Source organism: Crinia signifera, chromosome 2, assembly GCF_055691185.1.
Source record: "Crinia signifera chromosome 2, ASM5569118v1, whole genome shotgun sequence".
Lineage (NCBI taxonomy): Eukaryota > Metazoa > Chordata > Amphibia > Anura > Myobatrachidae > Crinia > Crinia signifera.
In genome coordinates this window covers 387,022,461-387,038,300 of record NC_139218.1, presented here as the reverse complement: position 1 = coordinate 387,038,300, position 15,840 = coordinate 387,022,461, and the positions used below count along the sequence as shown (strand labels likewise).

The 15,840-nt window shown below is 43.4% G+C and overlaps 1 protein-coding gene across 2 annotated transcripts in view; it reads left to right on the top strand.

Moving 5' to 3' along the window:
* LRRC32 (leucine rich repeat containing 32) overlaps positions 1 to 14,063 on the top strand; it is a 46,274-nt gene extending 32,211 nt beyond the window's left edge. For both annotated transcript variants that reach the window (XM_083170262.1, XM_083170263.1), the window contains one exon: positions 10,706 to 14,063. In XM_083170262.1, coding sequence (XP_083026388.1) covers positions 10,706 to 12,598 — 1,893 coding nt within the window. In that variant the 3' untranslated portion in view covers positions 12,599 to 14,063. The remainder of the gene's footprint in view (positions 1 to 10,705) is intronic.
* Positions 14,064 to 15,840: the final 1,777 nt, after the last annotated feature.

The window sequence follows — 15,840 nt, the reverse complement described above, 5'->3', positions numbered from 1 at the left end:
GTAACAGTTAGTAATGACTGCACCTGTGCACTAGCTAGGTGGTCTGGGGGATGTGACAGTTAGTAATGACTACACCTGTGCACTAGCTAGGTGGTCTGGAAATGTGGCAGATAGTAATGACTGCACCTGTGCACCAGCTAGGGGGTCTGGGAAATGTACCAGTTAGTAATGACTGCACCTGTGCACTAGCTAGGTGGTCTGGGGAATGTGACAGTTAGTAATGACTGCACCTGTGCACTAGCTAGGTGGTCTGGAAATGTGGCAGTTAGTAATGACTGCACCTGTTCACCAGCTAGGTGGTCTGGGAAATGTGACAGTTAGTAATGACTGCACCTGTACACCAGCTAGGTGGTCTGGAAAATGTGACCTGTTCGTAGATTTTGAGGAATGACTTGGCCACCCCTCGTCTAACCCATACAGGTGTGCCCATATAGACCTATCCATTTGTTGTGCCCATTTGTAAAGGATGCTGGGAACAAAATATACCCCCGGTCCTTCTCTGGAAGGAAGCACAAATGAGGACCTATGTACAGTATGTGTGTGCTGGTCTATAGAGAGCATTGATAGGCCCTGGTGATGGAGGAGGCATGGCCAAAGTATGGGGTGAGCAGCGTACTGGCCTGGGCAGTGGATGTACAATTATAGGCAACCTCTTTATGGAAGTCTCCAAGAGGTGAAACTTGTGTGATTACAGCGCATACAGGAAACAGCTGATCCAAGATCCAGCGGAGGCAATGGGAATTCATCCTCTGGGAGGCTTCCTGCAGCCACGTGCTCCTGCAGATCGCTGCGTCATCAGATAGTAAAGACAAATCCACCAGGACCTGAACATTTAGTCTTTCCAAAAAATGATATTTGTATAAGCCAAGAAAATAAACTCTAGTAACGTTGTGGGTTTAATATTAGGAAACCACAGAGAACGAAACAAAGATCCCCAAATCCCGAGGAAAAAGTCAGACGCTTCCGATACGACGTCACGCGTAAAATAAGTTGATGCTGAAACTATTAGACCTTTAGTTATCATTAACTTTTGCACTTTATATGACTATAACAGTCCAGAGGATTATTTATCTTAAACTGAAATAAAATTAAAAAAAGATCTAAAATTGAAAGCAAAACCAAAAAGTTGAATCCGTCGTAATGGATGGTACATGTACTGTCTTGTATTTCTATGAATGACAAAAAAACCTGACATAGTATCTGTACACCTGGGTCCAGGAAGTGTGCGCAGAAGACCCTGGCGCTGCCGGACGCTGACGGTGTTTGCGAGCAACATCGCAAGACCCATTCCGCACATGCCCAGTATGGGTCTTACAAATGCAAGACATGCAAGGGGATCATGTACATGTGCTGTAATTCGGGGTCCACCGAATGTACACTGCTTAGCAAGGCAACCTGAATCAGGCACATAATATAATATATATTGCTTTTATAAAGTTTTAATTAGTTCCGCACTTTGTACTTGTCCTCTGCGTTTCGCCCATTACTGAGCCGCATCCAGAACCTATTCCAGATACAGGGGGTTATTCTGGTTCACTCTTTCTGGCAAATTCCTTCTTAGATGGACAAAACCATGTGCACTGCAGGTGGGGCAGATGTAAAATGTGCAGAGAGAATTAGATTTGGGTGAGTTATTTTGTTTCTGTGCAGGGTAAATACTGGCTGCTTTATTTTTACACTGCAATATAGATCTCACTTTGAAGTAAAACCCCACCCAAATCTAATTCTCTCTGCACAAGTAACATCTGCCCCACCTGCAGTGCACATGGTTTTGTCCATTTGAGAAGGAATTTGCCAGAAGGAGTGAACCAGAATAACTGCCACAGTGTGTAAGAGCCGTGGTAATTGGTAATGGGCGTCTCTCCCATGCGTGTACACTTGGCACTGCCACACAAGGCCGGACAGAGGATCTCCGTGTTCTGGGCTGTGGGAGTTTCTGCTCGCAGATGCAGTTGTACAGAGACATCTGCTGCAGATGGAGGCTGCTCGGGTGAAGCAGCAACAGATGGAGTTGCATAATAACATCACATGTCTTGCATTTGCTCTTTAGTCCAGACTTCATAGGATTTTTTTTTGCTTGTGCGGCTGAGAAGATAAAATATGTTTGTAATTGAGAATTGAAGCAGACCCAGAATAAAAGATGCATTTGAAGATCTTGCTAAATATATGCGGAACTATCGTAACACACAACGATGCGAACTATCGTAACGATTGCGGTTGTGCAGAAATTGCTGGTTTTTCCCTCATACCTCTAAGTGGTTTGTAGGAAAGTTAGCGATTGTGGCAAAATGCGTTGTGAATTAAGAGGGGGAATCCCAAAACCGTAAAATACCCCTTTCAGATAGAAAAAAAGACCCGGGAATTTCCCTGCTCTTGCCGTGTCGACCCGGGTTTTTCTTCTGTCTGAAAGGGTCAACACGGGTCTAAAGTTCCAGGACTTCGACCCAGGTATTTGCCTGGGTTTTTCCTGTGTCAGACACGTGTTTGCGGCTGTGTGAAAGGGTCCGACCCGTGTTTTTCTCCCGACTATTAAAAAAATCATGCTGATTGGCTGTGCAGCCTGGCGCTGCGCGATTGGCTGATCTTTTCAGCTTCCCTGATTGGCTGAGTGGGCGTGGCAGTGGCGTGTAGCGCAACACTGGACAAAATCAGTGCTCTCCTCCAGTGCAAATACCTGCGTCGAGTGGAAGCCCTCTCCACCAAAAATTGTGCCTTCCTCCTCCTTGCATAACACTGTGCCAGGTAGCACAGTGTAAGCATCTGCATAATGCTCTGATTTGCTGTAAGCAGCAAAACACACAGAGCACTCATGACCTCCAGGTTCTGCAACTTGTCAGCCATGTTTAATGCAATGCAGTGAGCAGACACCTCCCACTTTTCATGATCTCATCTCTGTGTGCCTTTAAAACTGTCCTTTTCTTATGACACACAGAGTTTTGCAGGAAAAATCTAGCTTCTGTGTGAAAGGGGTCGACACGGGAAATACCCAGGTTTTTGCTCCTTGCTGCCTAGTTGTGCCCGAGTTTTTGTATCCGGGATATACCTGGGTTTTTGGGATTTTTCTGTCTGAAAGTATAGTATAACACAACCTTGCAGCCTATCTCCTAAATACCCCTAAGGCAGATTTGTCCAGATTTACCCCTGAGGCAGATTTGAAGATGCAAAAGTGTATTCTATACAAAAGACAATTATCTTAAAATGCGTTAAATTCGGCAACAGTAGCCTATACCCCAGGTTTAGGCTCGCACACAACACAGACACTTATCGCAACCATGTTGTAAACCATTACTTTTGTAAACAACACAATTATTCATCAATTAAACTTAAGCAATCTGTAATGCAGCAAGATGATGTAATCGGTATCAGCGGAACATTGGTAAACAACCAATCAGGAGCAGTTTACTAGTGTCAGCGATTGTTGCAGTGCCCTCTTTCCCATTGGGCTTAATGGGCAGTTGCCCAGGGGCCCAAGGATTGTAGGGGCTCACCCCAATGGGGGAGACGGCACTGCCCCAGGGAGCTGCTGCGGGTGACGGGCAGAGTGAGCTGGGACGGAGCTTGTAGCGCTGTTTGCTGGGCGGGAAGCGCTGCTGATTTTGAAAAGACTGGCCAGACGCTGATTGGCTGAGCATCAGCGTCCGGCCAGTCTTTTCAAAATCACCAGCGCTTCCCGCCCGGCAAATAGCACTATGAGCACCGTCCCAGCCCCAGGTGCCCGGATCGCCCATCATCGCTACTGCCTGGACAACGCTGCTGCTGTTGCTGCTGGGGGGGAATGTGGTTGAGGGGCCCCCAAATTATTTTGCCTAGGGGCCCGCTCTTATGTTAAGATGGCCATGGATTGTTGGTGTTGCCTTCGGCTATTTGCATTGCATCTTTGAGGTGTATATAATCTGAGTTGTATATAGGCCCTAATTCAGGTTGGCTCAGTAAACTGCGACGCCGCCCGCCCAAATGACCCTCCCCACTGCCGAACCCCTTAGGTACCATGCGAGGTCCTGTGACGACCGCCACCCACCTGCAGCAGGCATCGGCCCGTCCGTGTACCCATGGTAACGCCCAACGTTTTCATGGGGATGCCCATACAATGCTGGGCATTCCCATAAGGGGGAGCCAAGACCCTCCCTCCCACTGCGAGCGGTAGGCGAGTGAGTAACTCGCTGCAGGCGTTCGCTGTCCGGGTTTGGACACCGGGTAAATATTACCCTGAAAAAAGATGTGCAGGTCCGGATTTACCCGGATCTCAAAACAGGATCCTATTGGCTGCCCGGATGTCACATGTTTTAACTCCAAAGATTCCGTTTTGAAATCTGGATAAATCTGGTTGAATCCGGACCCTGCACATCTGTAGAAAAAAAATGAATTGGCAAAAAGAAATAAAAACATTGGGCAAAAAAATTGTGAATTTTTTTTTTAAATTACGGTAAAATTAACCCCTTCACGACATTTGACGTATATATACGTCATGGTCGGGAAGTACTTCCCGACCGTTGACGTATATATACGTCATGACTTCTAACTGTCACTGCGTCTAGAGACGCAGTGACAGTTAGGTGATGTCTGCTGTCCCTGACAGCAGACATCCCCCCTCGTCGCCCAGGGGGGGCAGGGGTGCCCCCCTCGGTCGGCGATCGCTGTGATTGGCTGTTCAAATCTGAACAGTCAATCACAGCGTTTCCTGTGTTACCGGCGGCTAAGCCGCTCGGTAACACAGAAAACGGTGGTGATCGGTGCAGCACCGATCACCACCGATGTGCAGCCCCCCCCTCCCACCCGCCGGGCACTCACCCGGCAGCAGCAGCAGCAGCTCCCCCGGCTCCCCCGGTGCGCACGCAGCGCTGCCCTCCTCCCCCCTCCCTCCCGCAGCAGCAGCAGCAGCATCATGCTGCTAGAAAAGTTAAAATAAAATAAAAAATAAGTATTGCAAATGTATATGTATATATATATATATATATATATATATATATATATATATATATATATATATATATATATATATACACACACACACACACACACACACACACACATATATATATATATATATATATATATATATATATATATATATATGTGTGTGTATATATATATGTATATATACAGATGGGGCCGGGCTCATCTTTGCAGGGGATGGCGATGGCGTCGCCATCGCCATTCCCTGCTCCCGCGCCATCTGTGTGTCGGAAGGGGACGTGCGCGCGCGTCCCCTTCCGACGGTGCTGCCCTCGGTCGCCCGGTGCCCACACCGGGCGCCCGCACCCCCCCACAGCCTCCTCGGGTCCCCCCAGCCCCCCTCGAGCGGGAGGCGGACAGTATTGTGTCCGCCTCGCCGCCCGGCCGCCCGGATACTGAGACGCGCGTGCGTGGGGGACGCACGCGCGTCTCAGTCAGATGGCGCGCCGTGTTGCTGGCGGATCGCCAGCAGCATGCTGCTGGCGATTCGCCAGCAAGCATAAGGCCTGCGCTATCTGTATATATATATATATATATATATATATATATATATATATGTGTGTGTGTGTGTGTGTGTGTGTGTGTGTGTGTGTGTGTGTGTGTGTATACCGCACCGATCACCAACGATCGCCAGCCCCCCCCCCCCTCCCACCCGGCAGCCCCCCGACCTCCCACCCACCCGGCTGCCGCAGCGCCAGCACCCCTCCCACCCCCCCGCCAGCCGCAGCGCCAGCCCCCCTCCCAAAGCTGGTGACCAAAATGGGGTCACTTGTGGGGGGGTTCCACTGTATTGGTGCTTCGGGGGTCTTGCTAATGCGACATAGCACCCACCATTCATTCCACCACCAAAAATCACTCCTTCCCTTCTGAGTCCTGCCATGCACCCAACTGGTAATTTTTGGTCACATGTGAGGCATTGCCGTACTCGGGAGAAATTGGGGCACAGATTTTGGGGTGCTTTGTCTCCTTCATTCCTTGTGAAAATTAAAAATTTTGAGCCAGAACTGCATTTTTGTGTAAAAAATTAAATTTTTTTACACAAAAATGCAGATCTGGCTCAAAATTTTTCATTTTCACAAGGAATGAAGGAGACAAAGCACCCCAAAATCTGTGCCCCAATTTCTCCCGGGTACGGCAATGCCTCACATGTGACCAAAAAATACCAGTTGGGTGCATGGCAGGACTCAGAAGGGAAGGAGTGATTTTTGGATTTTGCAGCACAGATTCTGGTTGAATGACCCCCGAAACACCCATACAGTGGAACCCCCCCACAAGTGACCCCATTTTGCAAACTACACCCCTCAGGGAATTCATCTAGGGGTATAGAGTACATTTCAAACCCCCCGAGGTTTCACCAATTTTGATACAACTGAGCTGTGAAAATGAAAAATTAATTTTTTTCATTTTCACTGCCCAGTTGTACCACAATTGGTGAAACCCCTGGGGGTTTGAAATGTACTCTATACCCCTACCCTGAGGGGTGTAGTTTGCAAAATGGGGTCACTTGTGGGGGGGTTCCTAAATTTTAGCATCTTATGGTGCCTAGAAACCTACATGGTGCCTAAAAAATAATCTCATAAAAAGGAGGCTCCAAAATCAAGTAGGTGCTCCTTCTATTATGAAGCCTGTGGTTTGGTCAACGTGCACACTAGGGCCACATATAGGATATTTATGAAAACAAAAGAATTGGGGGAATCAATTTTTAGTCACATTTCTCTAGTAAAATGTACTGTGTTCCTTAGAAAAATGTATTAAAATTGCAAATCTGCAAAAAAAAAGAAATTTTGAAATTTCACCTACACTTTGTTTTAATTCCTGTGAAACACCTAAAGGGTTAACAAACTTCCAAAATGCTGTTTTGAATACTGTGAGGGGTGCAGTTTTTAAAATGGCATCATTTATGGGGGTGTCTCACATACAAGTCCCTCAAAGTCACATCAGAACTGAACTGGTCCCTAAAAAAATCAGTGTTTGAAATTTTCTTGAAAATTTGAGAATTTGCTAGTCATATTTGAAGCCTCCTAGTGTCCAAAAAAATGAAAAGGGGGTGGAAATAATGATTGCAACATAAAGTAGACATATGGTCTTTGTTAGTTATTAACTATTTTGAGTGGTATGATTATTTGTCTCACAAGCAGAAAATGTGACATTTTGCATATTGCTAAATTTTCCATTTTTTCACGATATTTTGGTATTTTTCACAAAAAAACACAGACTGTATCGACCAAAATTTACCACTAACTTGAAGTACAATGTGTCACGAGAAAACAATCTCAAAATCACTGGGATAAGTAAAAGCAAAAAAAAGTTATCCCCACTTAAGTGAGACATGTCAGATTTGAAAAAAAGGGCTCTGTCATGAAGGCACAAACTGGCTCTGTCATGAAGGGGTTAACAGCGACATATTGAATTTCCTCCTTAGGTTATTTTGTTGGGGGTTTATTTACTAAGACATAACAACCAATTAGAATCTACTTCTTATTTATTAAGCTTCTATAAGATAATACAATCTGATTGGTCGCCATGGCAACATTCCATCTTTACTAGAACTCCCATATTAGTATAAAAAATAAAAAATGGCCCTTTACATTCTATTAATAATAATAATTAATGATAATACGAATATAATACTCCTAATCTAAACCAGGTTGGGATCGTTTGGTCTACAGTATGTTGGTCGACAAGCATTAGGTCGACACCACTAGGTCGACATGGGGAAAGGCAGACATGGTTCTAGGTTTAGGTTGACAGGACATTAGGTCGACACAAGCATTAGGTCGACATGGGCTATGTCAACAGTCGAAAGGTCGACATGGGGTTTTTCGCTTTTTTTTTACCGAATGTCAACACAATCGACATGGACACAGTTTGAAGTGCACCGCATCCCCTCGCATCGCTCGCAATGCTTCAGGCACACTATCCTATTCTCCCACCACTCCCTAGTGGATGGTAGGGCATGAAATACCACCTGTCGGCTCATGTTGGCTCAAAAAACAGTGAAAAACCCCATGTCGACTTTTTGACTGTTGACCTAGATACTGTCGACCTAAAGCTTGTGTTGACCTAATGACCTGTCGACCTAACCCCATGTCAACCTAGACCCATGTCGACCTTGACCCATGTTGACCTAGAACCATATCGACCTATCCCCATGTCGACCTAACGGTGTCCACCCAATGCTGTAGACCAAATGACCGTATCCCTCTAAACCTAAACTGGAGCCAAACCTCTAGACCGTTGTATAATTTTAACTGCAAAACTTTTTTTTTCCAAACCTGACAACAGAAATGATGCCTTTAGATTGGGTGGGAACGAAGCGAAGGGATTATATATTATTTCATGTTCCATAGCGGACTCTGACCCGTTCCAGCTCGGATTCCGGGGCTTATTGGAAGAAATATCAGTTACAATAAAACATTACAGCACATAAAACACTGTTCCCCGGCTAATGCGCTCTTAATTTCTTTGATGTTCTTCGATGGAGTTTTCCAATTTGAAAACAGATGCCGGGAGTCAGACAGCGGGGGTTAAGGAATGGTAAACATTTCCATTGAAAAGAGCTTCACATTCCAAAAACAGCATTTCCTAAAGCGCTCTCTGGAGAGAAGATGATTGTGCACTTTCACAGGGGATTTACCGCTGTGCGGAACTGTTACGGTAGCGGAGGGATGGTGGCGCTTTGGGGCAGAGGGGAATTCTTGGCTGTGTGGCAACGTAGGTTGAAATGTTTTCCTTTTTTTATTTAAAATCAGCGATTATCCAATACAAGTGCCTGAAAGTACTCTTTAGAGTGTGAACATGTCTCTGTTTAAAATACTGGGCATGATTCAGACCAGTTGTCCGATTATCGATAGACTGCACATGCGTACGGGTCACAGGATGCATACATAAACGTGTCCCGTGAAGAAAGCCTGATACTTTTTTTAATAGCTGGCCGTACGCAAGATGATTGACAGGAAGACAATGTTTGTGGGCGGTACTGCCTGCAATTTTCGGGACATTCCTGGGAAAATTCTGCCTTTTTTCCCGAAAATGCCCACAGGGTGTCAATCATCTGCGATGGCTAACTGCAGGTACGCCTGTACGGTCCTTCGAAAACGCAGCCGTGTGATCAATCCTGAATCGGTCCCATAGGTCCGCTGGGGCAACGACTGATAAAAATGTCCAAATATTCTGTATAAAGCGCTGTGGAATATGTATGCGATATATACAGTACATAGCTGTTAAAAAAAGAAATCAGTGATCAAATAATTGTAATGAACTATTTTACCGAGGTACCTATAAAGTGGATTCCATAGGAGTAGACGCAGCCTATTTTCCTGGAGACAGATCCTAAAGTGGTGGAATTGTCACAGGAAATAGTTTGATGCTGTGAATAGCTGGGAACCCTCTGTGTAAAGTCACTGACACCCCCTCCTTTGTTGTTTCTACTTTCATCTCATTTAACTTGATAATATGACAATACATATTTTTGATACAGTTGACATTAGACAATACTTTCTAAGCTTACTTTAACTTGTGTCCAATAGGCAGTGCCACTCCCATCTGTAGATTGTGGGAACTATAAAAGTCTATGGGTTCTCTCTGCAAGAATCCCCAGAGAGGGATCTCAAGGATTCTTCTCCATTCCCTGCAACTTGGACATGCAATGACCAAAAGTGTGGACATCAACATTATCTCTCCAAGGAGAAATGTATGATTTGAGCAATGGATGTATTGTCATGTGATCAGGAACATGAATTTAAGATTAAAGAACATTTAGACTTACTAACAGTTTTTAAGTAGAGACATCATTTTTAACAAATAATATTTAGTCATCACGGCCTTTGACAGACAATAAAAAATGCCCCACACAATTATGTCCCTAATGCCATAATATGTTCCACACAATTATAGACCTCACACCATATAATGCCTTACACAGTAATGTCCCGTACAAATTATGCAAAACTACCTGCTTACGTCAGGGGTTTCTGACTCTGGTAGTGGTAGAGTTGAACTTTTAGTCTGAACTTTCGCCCCCTGCCATCCCCCGCTCCCCATGGTTAATCATTCCTGGCACTTATGGAACTGTTGTTTACGCCTGCCTCCTTCTAGTAAATGTCCCTCCCAAAATGGCCACCTCCTCCTCTAGCATCCTTCACAAGTGTCTCCTCTGAGGCAGCGGACATTTACAACAGTATTCCATGCATGGAATACTGTCTGTAGCAGGCACACTATGCGAATGTCTGTGAGGTATTAGAGGAAACCCACACAAACATGGGAAAGACATACAAACGCCACACATATAGCCTTACAGACCTGCTAACTGGAAGAGGTTGATCTACAGCTTCTCAGCAACGTTACTTTACACAGACATTCACAGTGATGTCTATCTGCCCATACCAGATGGGTGTTAGTCCAGCTGACCAGACGACACATGGGATAGACGTAATTATAAAAGTGGCAAAGGAGAGTATTGATGACATGATAATTTAATCACTCGATAGACTACACAATACAGTATATGGAGACCATGTCTAGTCATACCCTGAATGGGCTGAACCACCGGCCAGGCTATCACGTGATATGCATACAGCTGCGAGCTTGTGTAATAAGTATAAATGACGGCCATAGTTTGGATGCTCGGGAGAGATTTTGAAAAGATCATAATTTGTAGGAGGGTTTTTTAACTTAATAATTAAAGAATAAAAAAAGTTTTATGCTTTAATGTACAAATATTAACTATTTCTAATACTGCTCTCTCCAATAGAGAAAGATGGTGGCATCATGTCAGAACCTCTCCTTGCAACAGATTCCTCTGTCTCTTCACCCAGCTATCACAGCCCTCAACCTATCTAATAACAGTTTGCGGAACATCACCATGGAACCACTGTCTTACTACTCCTTCATAGAGGTCCTCGATTTTAGCAGCAACAAAATAAGCTTTATCCAGCCTGATACCTTCAAGGACATGGTCAATCTGAAAGAAATAAATCTGTCCAACAATTATTTAGATCGATTTTCCTTCTATGAGTTGCCAGACATCGGACTTTTGCCCAATGTACAAAAGTTGGACCTCTCAAGAAACAGCTTGTACACCGATATGACTGGATACTTTCTGGAGAATGCTCCCCACCTACGTTACCTTTCGTTGTCAGAAAACAGCATTACTATGATTTCACCAGAAACATTTTCGGGAACCCCATTTTTAGAAGAGGTGGATCTTCGTAATAATATTATCATGGACATCGAGGAAGGCTCGTTCGAGAACCTTACTCATCTCACCAAAATTGACCTTGTAATGAATTCCATCACCTGCATTTCCCAATTTAATCTCCGACAGCTCCACAGCCTCAGTCTCTCCAAAAATAGCATACAATCGTTTCACACATCGGAGTCTGAAGAGGAATACAATCTAGCGTACGTTGACCTAAGCGACAACAAGCTGTGGAATTTTCCTCTATTTCCAAGCAACAACAAAATCATCTCCTTAAACTTATCTATGAATCTCATAAGTTTTGGTTTAAACAAATCTCATGAAGAACTTGACTGGATGGAAGAAGAAGGCTTTAGAAACTGGAGCATGGTCAGTTTACTGAAGCTCACCCATCTAGACCTAAGTTACAATAATATAAAATACATACCTGAGGATTTCTTTGCTATGATGCCAATGCTCCAATTCTTGAACCTCAGCAGGAATTGCTTTGAATTTATTTCCTTTAGGGGCTCTACTAAACTAAACTCTCTGGAATACCTTGATTTAAGTGGAAATTCTTTAGAGAATATATCACTTGCTTCAGACTCCTTGCGTTCTTTGAGAGTACTTGACCTACAGAATAACCAACTGCACTTGGTCGAACCTACAGTATTTCAAGTTCTTCCCAGCATCACCTCCATTAACCTTCAAAGCAACAGAGTTGGTTTGAGTGGTCTGAACCTCGACAAGTTGAGCCAAGAGCCAGAGAGAGTCGGATGTGTATATTTTTCCAACATTCCAACTTTACAACTTTTAAACCTCAGAGAGAATATGTTGGAAGCTATACCACAGTATTCATTTTATGGCACGCCACTGACTTTTCTCGATGTTTCCTTGAACCTCGGTCTTACAATAAGACCAAATGCCTTGAAGGGGTTGGAAAGTTCTCTAGAAGTTCTACATATCGAAGATAGTTCTCTCCTTCAGCTGAATGTTGACCTGCCTCTACTTGTCCAACTTAGATATTTAAATCTATCTGGAAATCAATTGACGTGGCTGCCCACGTGGAATAGAAATTGTCACCTGGAGACACTTGACCTAAGCAACAATAGCTTCAGCAATCTGAAAGACAGCAATATTCCTGCCTTAGAAAACACTTTAAAAACGTTGTCTTTACACGGAAACCCACTTGGCTGTTGTGCCAACTCCTGGGTCATCCACATGGTCAGAAGAAATACAGTAACCATCACTGGTCTGGAGGTCACAACATGTCAAAACTCTAATGGTCAACAGGAGGAGATACTTTTAGGCCAAAACAATCCAGATAATTGTGAAAAGGAGGATTTGAAAAATACGAACACGGTCATTATTTTAACAGTGGTCTTTGTGTTTTTGGTGACTGCTGTTGGGGTTGGGTCTTTGGTTTGTTACTGCAGACACAAACTTAACACACAATTTAAGGCCTAATATGAAGGATTTCTGTTATCGTGGTGGACTATGTAGGTTCTTAGGCCAATTGTGCCCTTGCCTAAATCATTTTATTGCAAATGGTTTGTGTTCTTTATTCCCTCCTTAAAACTGACAATCATGAAATTCTGAGGAACACTAAATGTAATTGTCACCATTGTTGGTGATTGCTAATGGGATATTTAGCAATGCTGGGGAATACAAGTAATCTCCTGAGATGGCTACTTTATATTGGACTTCCTATGGCAGGTCACAATGTGAAGGAAAATTATTACTGCAAGACAGGTATCTGCTAAGTTTTGCATAATTGTGGAAAATAATAAATTATGTATTTTTGCAAATCTTCAAACCAATTACAGGTTGAGTATCCGTTATCCAAAATGACCGGGACCACAAGCACCACAAGGGATTTTTTTCAGGTTTTGGATTTTTTTTTTTGCACACTCACCTGGTTGCTCGGTGGTCCCCCGGCGGTGCCCCAACTTCTACAACATTCATGGTGGCCAAGGATTCATCGCATTCCCGGTCCCAAGGATACATTGCGGGGATGTGCCAGTGACTTCATGACTTGGGACCAGGGATGCCTCTAAAGATGGACTGCCGTGGATGTCGTGGACATCGGGGGAATGCCGGGGGACCTACATTCCACCGGTATTCTAAAAAATTAAAGTTTTCTAAATATTTTTGTTTTCGGAAATCTGGATAACGGATACTCAACCTGTAACATCAAAATGTAGGCATGAATGTGTCTCATGAGTATATGCAAAGAGAAAACTAGTACAATCAGAACACAAAATATTTTTTGGCGCGTCACATCTACAGTGTTTGGTCATATATGATTTATTTTGATATCATTTAAATTTCTGTATGATTCCTTAAACACACAATGCACTTTTAAGGAAAGTTGATTATATGAAGTTACATGCACAGCGGGCTTAAATCGCTCTTAATTAATGTTGGGCTTAAACACACATTTACTGGCAGTTAAATATTTACATACATTTTTAAATGTAAGTACATGTGTGTTATAGCCCTGAAAGATCAACAACGATTAAGATTGATTTCAAATCCATCATCATCGATCATCATAAAATCGATCATCATTACTTTCAAAATCGACTTTTAGTAAAAAATACCCCTAAAATACATGCATAATGCATTGTGATTGGCTGCTGCAACTAAATCTGGGTGCACACTTAGCGATCCCTGGCACCGCCGATATTCTATGACTTCGGAATATCGGCGGTGCCGTGGTAGAATGACATAATGCATACATACTGACCGATACTATTCATGGTATCTGTCAGTGACGTCACCCACCCCCTGCTTGGTACATGCGGTCTCTGAATATATGATGGGACCTAAATGAAGGGACCTAATGGGATATGTGATATGTTGTTGTATCAGAAGAAGTCAATGTAAAAAATATTTATTGTACCAATGCAATAAAATCAGTATTATTTTATTCAGCGGAAATCATAATGTTCCGGGAAGTCGGAGTAATCACATATCTAGATATTTATTTTGTATGAATTTATAAATCCTCTTGTGAGGGAGATTTAAATCTTGGAGAGAGATTAAGGGCCTTATTCAGACCTGTTCATTAAGCTGCGTACACTCGCAGCCTAGCTAGCAGGTCAGTGCCGCCCGCCACCCGGAGGAACCTCACCCTTCATCAGATAACTTGAACAGTAGATTTAAGTAATGCTTCCAGGTTCTAAAAGATAAATCAGGACAATCCAGTAGTATGACATTTTTGTCTATCTATCTATCTTTCTATCTATCTCTCTATCTATCTATCTATCTATGCTATGGTGTCCCCCACAGACTGCCCAGAACCTCCCACAGTGATTTATAAGCTATGAAACATCACACGCCAGAAGATGTAGCTTCAATGATAGGCAGCCACACCTCCTTTCACGTACATGTAGGCATTCCACCCCGCGGAAAAATACCAGGAAAAGCAGGTTGGGTAGGCACACGTTGACATGCACCCTAGTGATGCCACTGTGATCCAGATTATAGCTTACAAGTCTATGCACGTTTCCCTGATTGTAGACTTGACTTAAGTAGAAAAACAGATGACCTTCTGTAGACCATCTCAGGTCCAAATAGCCACCAGAAGGTCTACAGGCATAGTGTATCAGAACCGCAGAGAGAATATATACCTAATGCTACCCTTGACATATGCAAAAGAAAGTTTCTCCTAATTTACCTCCACTATGGTTGGTCCTCAAACATCTACATGCTCTACTCAGTCTTGCCTACTTTTCTTTTGCTCCTCCCCTGAAGAAGCCCAGAGAAGAGACACTACTGGGCACTTTGTGTGTGGGGTGCTCTGCCACCGCAATTTGTTATTCTTGAGTAAGGGGAAGGACTAAAGGTTCAAAGCATGGATCTTGGCCTCCTAGTTCAGTTGAGCTGTTTACGTATAGGTTCCAGCCCCAAGAGGAGCATGGTTCTTGGCCTCCTAATTCAGTTGAGCTGTTTACGCGTAGGCTCCAAGAAGGAAATCCGTCCCTACAAAGAATTAAACAGACCCCAGTACTACTAGTGAGAGTAAATCAACTCTATTTCTAAATGAAAACGTTCCCTCAGAGTTTATTTCCACACACAATCATCTTGTCGCCTTCAATGGACCATCACAAACCTACGGCCAAATGTTTATAAAGTTTAATCCATCCACCACTTAACTCACCAGAAGCGATCGGCAAATACAAACAAACTTCACAAGAACTTGATATGTTTCAGACCATGCTGGCACGGAGTAGAAGTTATGTGTAACAAACCAGAGCCCCTGGCCCCTCGGATGTATACATGTTTGACATGTAAGATAGGTTTGCTGGAATCAGGCCAGCTCAGACTAAGTGCCTCTATCTCCTCTCTCCGACTACCAAGCTACAAAGAAAGCAACGTCTAAATGTGTTTTTGTATCTAACATTTTGCTGAAGAGCTTTTTGTTTATTTTAAAAAAAAAATTAGATTTAGATTTTTCAATTTAGATTAGTTTAGATTTAGATTTTTTTCTTAGATTTAATTTTATATTTCTATTTCGTTTTTTTTTTTTAGATTAGCCTTATGATTTTTTTTTACCAATTTTGCATCAGGTCCTTCAGCTCCCTGTAAACCCACCTTGATGTCTTTAAGATCATTTGCCTGGTGGATCCCAAGCTTGGTCCTTAAGGACCCCTAACAGTTCCTGTTTACCAGGCCACCTTTGGATTTTAAAATGTGACAGTTGG